At 46.8% G+C, this 6,595-nt stretch overlaps 1 protein-coding gene across 1 annotated transcript in view; it reads left to right on the plus strand.

The window, feature by feature from the left end:
- The window catches only part of rbbp5 (retinoblastoma binding protein 5), a 28,009-nt gene extending 21,436 nt beyond the window's left edge, over positions 1–6,573 (plus strand). Inside the window, exon 13 of the mRNA XM_008299100.1 lies at positions 5,302–6,573. Coding sequence (XP_008297322.1) covers positions 5,302–5,594 — 293 coding nt within the window. The 3' untranslated portion in view covers positions 5,595–6,573. The remainder of the gene's footprint in view (positions 1–5,301) is intronic.
- The last annotated feature ends 22 nt before the right edge of the window (positions 6,574–6,595 follow it).

The following is a 6,595-nucleotide window of genomic DNA, read 5'->3' on the forward strand; positions in this document are numbered from 1 at the left end:
TTGGGAGGAAACAGATGAGTGTGTGACTGCGAGATAACCCGATAACCGATGACCAGGACGAGTGGCAGATGTGGACAAGATGTAAAGATATGGGGCGTACATTCGAGGGAACGAACAAAGGAACAAACAACAAACGGACAGGAAGATGTAAAACAAGTTTGTGTGACATTTTGTGTAACCTGTCATGTGACTGAACAGTATAAGAAAGGGCCAGAGAAAAAGGTCTTAGTCTCACTCTGTCTGATGCTAGGGAGAGTTTGACCCGGAGCTCTGTAATGCAATATTCAGTGTGTGATTAAATTGACTGATTGAGACCATGCGGAATATGTTTTGTCTTTACAAACGAACACGTGGAGAAAAGAGAATCTTCTCCAACAAGCTCAACATTTCTCTGCCAGTCAAAGGACGAAAGCAGAGAAGAAGAAACCAGACGTCAGCATGAAGATCCTCAGTGTGGATCAGTAGAAGATCAGCCTGATGGCTGCAGTTTAGTGTCACCACAACTTTACATCACATTCATCTCAGCACACAAACAAAACATGATGTCTGGATTTCTGCTCTGAGTAATGGAGGAGTAGGCAGCAACCAGGAGAGCTCTGTTGAAATCCTTCTGAGATAGATCCTAGGTATTTGCCGGACACGGTTTAGCCTTGTCCCACATATGTGCAGAGATGGGAAAGCCAACCAAGAAACCATCTCAGGCCTTGGAAGAGCCGGAGGAGGAAGTAAATCCTCTCGCTAGCCAAAAGACAACATGAGCTGCTAACAGCGCCATCACTGACTCGAGCCAACATGGAGGCGATGCTGCTCAAATCTGAAGAACGAATCATCTCAACTTTAGCGGCACAGTTCTCAGCAGGTAGAGCACGGATTGACAGTAAACGACCAGGCAGTTCAGGTCAGGATATTGGAACATCAATGAACGATATGGAAAGCTGATGAATGGAGCTGGACAACACGTGCGTCTTGCTGAAAAAGGAAAACCAGATACTCAAGCTTGAAACCCACGAACTAGAGAACCGCTCGAGACGCAATACTGCCGAATAACCAACCTGCCGGAAAGAGCCGAGGGTTCATGTCCAACATCTTTCCTTGCCAAGTGTCTGAAAGACGTCTTCAGACCGGGCGCATTTCCCACTCCACTGGCTGTGGACCGGGCGCACCGCATCAATGTCCGCAGACAGAATTATGATGCTTCCCGCCCGTTCATCACCAGGATTCATCGATACCAGACAAGAAACTCCTTCTGAAGCTTGCAGGGGAAAAAGGTCAACTCGTCTATCGTGGAACAGAGATCCACATTTTCCCGGACTACACCCCGGAGGTATCGAGCCCGTCTGGTGACATCGATAAGAAATAAAAATAACTCGTTCCCACGCATTAATAACTCGTGGCCACAACTTACTAATGCGTGAGAACGAGTTATTTTTATTTCTTATCGATGTCACCAGACGGGCTCTATACGGAGGTGTCCCAGAAGAGAGGCGCGTTCTCTGAGGTCAGGTCTCAGCTCAGCTCAGGATACTCATACAGAATGTTTTTTCCTGCCAGACTTCAGGTGATGGACCAACACGGACAGAGGAAAACTTTCTCCACCCCAGAGGATGTGAAGTCGTTCCTTGCTGACGCGGGAGTCGAGCCATAAATTCTCTACTGCTGCCATTTCAAGCCGTGGTTCTGGGAGTCCTGTGCCGGCGTCGTGCTCACCCTGCTTCGCCTCCTTACAGAGGCGGCCTCACCGGAGCTACATGGAGCAATTGGGGTGGGACTGTTTTGTGTTTCACTATGTCAGTGATTTTTATAACACTTCAGTTCCTTTATTCATGTTCGCAACAGAGTTCAAGTAAAAGTTCAGTACTGGTAGGCAGAGATGGGAAGTAACGACGTACAAGTAACGAAGTACTGTAACGAAGTAAATTTTTTTGGTATCTGTACTTTACTGAGTATTTATTTTTCAGAGTACTTTTTACTTTTATCCGTTACATTTTAACACAAATATCTGTGCTTTTTATCCCGAACATTTTCAAATCAGGCTCGTTACTTTGAATGCACGACAACGATTAAATCATTGAAATGTTATTTAGACCAGAAGAAAAACATCTCCGCAGGCTCCGCCAATCGTATGAAACATTACTCACGGTTCCATACATCCCAGCTTGTGATTGGCTCGCTGTCCATGATCGTTCTTTTCATTGGCTACAGAGACTACCACCACGCACATGCTTTCTCTGCCCGCAGGCTTTTGGTAGCGTAGTTGTTTTTTTCCACGCTAACTCACTTCAGCAACTTGAACAAGAGATTCGTTAATGTGAGGACTATGGAACCAAACCAGGCAGCAACATGTCCGATACCGAGGAGCAGGACAGTGAAGTGGTAGCGGTAAAACCTGACGACTCCACGTCGGAGGACGAGCCAGATGAACAGGATGAACAGGCCCAGAATTACCATCCCTGGCCTTACTTGAAGGAAATGTTCACGGTCGTCGGCTCAAAAAAGGATTCATGGCGAATGAACGGTGTCCTGTGCAGACCCAAAGTCAGAGAGCTTCTCGCTTACAAGAATTCTCCGTCAAATTTGAAAAAGCAAACCTTTTTGGTAGTCCTGTAGAGTTGAGATAATGTGTTTGGGGTGGTATTGTGAGAGACAGTGTTTTATCAGAATGTTCATGGTCTGAGTACCTCAGTTCAGTTGATTCAGAAAATGCCTAAATTTCACTTCATTGAGCAGTTGGCATGGGTCTACAGTAACCCTGTAGTGTGTGATACTGTAGTTCTCAGATGGACTCAAACTCAATTTAACATCTCTCTAAGACCCCATTTACACAAACTAAATAAATCCAGCCTCAATCAGATCTGTACCATTTTCAGATTGAACTCTGATTGGTATTAACATCACGTGACCATTAAAACCAGTCTGAATTCAATCTGTTTGTGGCACAGATCTGCTGCCTGTCAGTGTAATTGGGGAGGAAAGAGATGGGTAGAAAAGAGGAAGGTGATGGGTTTATGTTTACAAAGCACTTTTCTTTTTGTTTTTTTGCTCGTAACTTAAGTTCAATGCATTCTGTACACATGGCTGAAACATTTATTTACTGTGCACATGTACCTGACTGTGCTGCTGTCTGATTAAAAATATAAACTTGATTTCAAGAGGTGGGTCTACTTTCCATGATACTTCACATCAGTGTGGAAACCAATCCTTGGCCAATGGCCAGTTTTAACTAAGACGTGTGTTTGGAGTTCAACATTAAGACCTGAGGACCTGATTAAATGTTTGATCACATAAATGTCCTCTAAATCCTAACAGTCTTCTGAAAAAAAAACAACAACAACTAGGTTTCTATATCAGCACAAACCTGTTTGAAGATATATTCAAAGATTTGCACAATTTCTTTTCTCCAAAAATGGCAGATCTACAAGCTCATAGTGCTGCACCCACTGCGCCATGAGCTTGTAGATCTGGTATTTATGAAAGTGTAATGGTATAAGTGTTTAAAATCTAAAGTGACACAGATCAGGCCCTAATGGGTTAATAGCCTTCAAATTACCCATTATATGATGTGAGGTTAAGAGGTTACAGTTGGCTTTACACAGAAACGACTGGTAAAAAAAAAAAAAAAAAAAACCCGTTGTACTTTTACTCTAAAAGTACATTTAATAGCCTGCACTTTTTACTTTTTACTTGAGTAATTATTTCAATGAGTACTTTTACTTTTACCAAAGTCNTGATGGCGTATCCTCTGGTGACCTCTCTGATGGTGTATCCTCTGAGCTGTGGCTGGCGGTCGGCTGGCAGTGTGTTGCGGCGGATGAAGCTGTAGCTTGCTCCCCTGCGGGCGAACTGACTCGCCTCCGTCTGCCTCCTGCTTGGCCTTTGACCCTCCTGCTCCCACTCCCGCCTCGCTCCCCGGGCTTTTATTGTGAAGTCACTGTCTGTCCCACTTCCTGTCTGTCGTGTTTCTGCCCGTCACAGAGATGTGGAGCCTCGAGTTTGCAGTGTGAGCAGCTCCTGTCTCGTGGTCCTTCACCATGAAGTCCTGCAGCTGTGTGGAACCAGACCCACGTGAAGCAGGAGAGAGAACTCAGAGACCTGGAGCTCAGTGAAGGACCACCAGACAGGAGTTGCTGCTGGAGGCCTCAGAAGCATCAGCGGTAAATCCAGGCCCTGCTGGTTCACCAGATCCTGAGCTGTAAGGTCCACCATGTGCAGGTTTTCTGCAGCTCCACGTGAACGAATGCAGGGAATGAAGTGCAGCAGCAGAAAAAACTAATCAGTTAATCCTTTTAGAACGATTTATGTTTGGTGTTGATTTGGGAAATGCTGGTGTTCACCTGGAGATGAGAAAACCAGATTCGTTTCTCACACCAACAGAAATGTCGAGATCCGTTCAGGAAAGTCCACGTCCTGGAACCACAAACTTTCTGTTTGTGTTGAGCAGGTTTGTGTGTGTCGAGGCTAACCGCTGCTGCTTCCTGTCGCCAAGCTAAGCTAAGCTAAGCTAATCCGGTTCAGACTCCAGCTCTGGGCTCCACTCAAAATCTCAGACTTTGCTCCAGAATGTTGCTTGTATGTATGTGATGCCATGTTTTTCACCATTTCAGTTCCTGAAACTTTGCAGGTGGCCGAGCCAATGGTTGGTTCCGGCTTCACTGAATGAATTAACTGTTTTTTGTGCTTAAGCCTGGTTTTAAACGAGTGTTTCAGTGAGTCACGGTAAAGCTGTGGAGCTGAAACGGAGTCTCAGGTGAAGCTTTTAGCATCACGGCCAGTCACAGGACGTTTCAAACACAGCAAGGCGCCGTCTGCAACACGACCAGCTGAGACCCGAGCAGCCCCGGGCCTCGGTTGGGACAGAATTCATTGGTGTGCTGATGCACCGTCTCACGTTTCATTCAGAACCCAAGTGTCTGTTCTTTGGGACTTTTGGTGGCTGGTTTGTCTTCAGACCTGGACATCCGTGTTTTCAGCTTCACCAGCAGCTGTGACGTCATTTTCAGCTTCAGCATGTCCAGAAATAAAACTCCAACAGACACAAAATGTGGAGACTCACACAACGGGTCACAGAACGGGTCCATCAGAACCACTGGATGGATCCAGCAGGACACAGTTCTAATTATNTTGTTCATAGTTGTTATAATAACTAATGTGTTGTTAGAACACTACGCATCGCTGGACTTCAGCCTGACTGACCGGTGTGCCGGTGCACGTTCTGGACACTTCCACCCCGGGGCAGCGCTCTGACGGTACTTAGATTTTTTGGTTTCACTGCGACTGATCTCAGCTGTGATTCTGTGTCCCCAGAGGTTCACCCCCTGCTGGGCGTCAAAGGCGACGGCAAGTCGAAGAAGAAGACCGCCGGCCGGCCCAAAGGCTCCAAAGGTAAAGACAAAGACTTCCCCTTCAGGCCCAAGCCCTACAGGGGCGACCGGCCCTCCTTCCCGGTGGTGCCCGAGGTTCTGGGCGGCTCAGGCCCAGGAGGAGGAGGAGGAGGAGGGATGAAGGGCAGGGCAGAGGGGGCCCTGGCCTCAGGTAAGCCCACCACCACCACCTCCGGCCCTGCTGCTGCTGCTGCTGCTGCTGCTGCCGCCCTGTAGTCTGACTCTTCCCAGCCCGGCTGCCTCCAAACCTCCCTGTGCTGCTTCCACCTCCAGCCGACCGTCCTGAGCCACAGCAGGGTCAGAACCAGAGCCAGAGCCAGAACCAGAGCCACAGGTTCACCGACAAACATCCTGAACTGTACCATCAGGCGAGGAAAGTTCTGATCATTGACCTTCTGAAACCTGCAGGAAGCTCAGAAAGGCTCTTTATCTCCAATATTCATCAGTCCTTCACATTAAAAGCGTTTAGAATCTAAACAGCTGAACAGAACGTTTCAGAATCAAAGCTTTACAGGACAACACAGGTCACACGTAATAAAGCTTCATTCAGACATAAGTAAGATTCCAAACTGCAGTATGACCAGATCCAATAGTCCAGCAAACACCAGACGTCCTTCAGAGGATCATCTCAGTGAGCGTCTCTCCACACCGACAGACGTTCTGTCTTCTTCTGAGTTAGTTGTTGGACCACATGGAATCAGAACCTCATCATTGTTCACCAGGTTCTGTGTGTAGAAAATGGACTTTCTTTTCTGGTTGTTGACAGAATGTGTGAAGCGATGGAAACAGAATGCGTGCAGCATCTGTGACATGAACACAAGACGAAAAAAATCCTTTGAGGCTGACTTTATCTGAAGTTCAGATTTATTTTCTGGACAGATGATTAGATGATCGATAACTTTATTGATCATCTGGGGGAGTGTTCCAGCAGCGCTTTACATTTCAGATAGCCCACTTTCAAAATATATACTGGATGAAAAAATCATCCAGAATGATATTAAATAGTTTCAAAGGAGATTCAGACTCAGATGAGATGAACACTGACAGCTTAGGTTTCCTAAAGCTTCAGAGAACTGGAGTGCTCGTCTGGCTGGAAGCAGACACCTGCCCGTCCTGACTCGTCTCTGGTGTATCCTGTGGAGACCTGCCCCTCCTGACTCGCCTCTGCTGTATCCTCTGGTGACCTGCAGCTCAGTGACGCCCCTCCTGACTTGTCT

The sequence above is a fragment of the Stegastes partitus genome, unplaced genomic scaffold (assembly GCF_000690725.1).
Source record: "Stegastes partitus isolate 25-593 unplaced genomic scaffold, Stegastes_partitus-1.0.2 Scaffold1380, whole genome shotgun sequence".
In the NCBI taxonomy this organism is placed as follows: Eukaryota; Metazoa; Chordata; class Actinopteri; family Pomacentridae; genus Stegastes; species Stegastes partitus.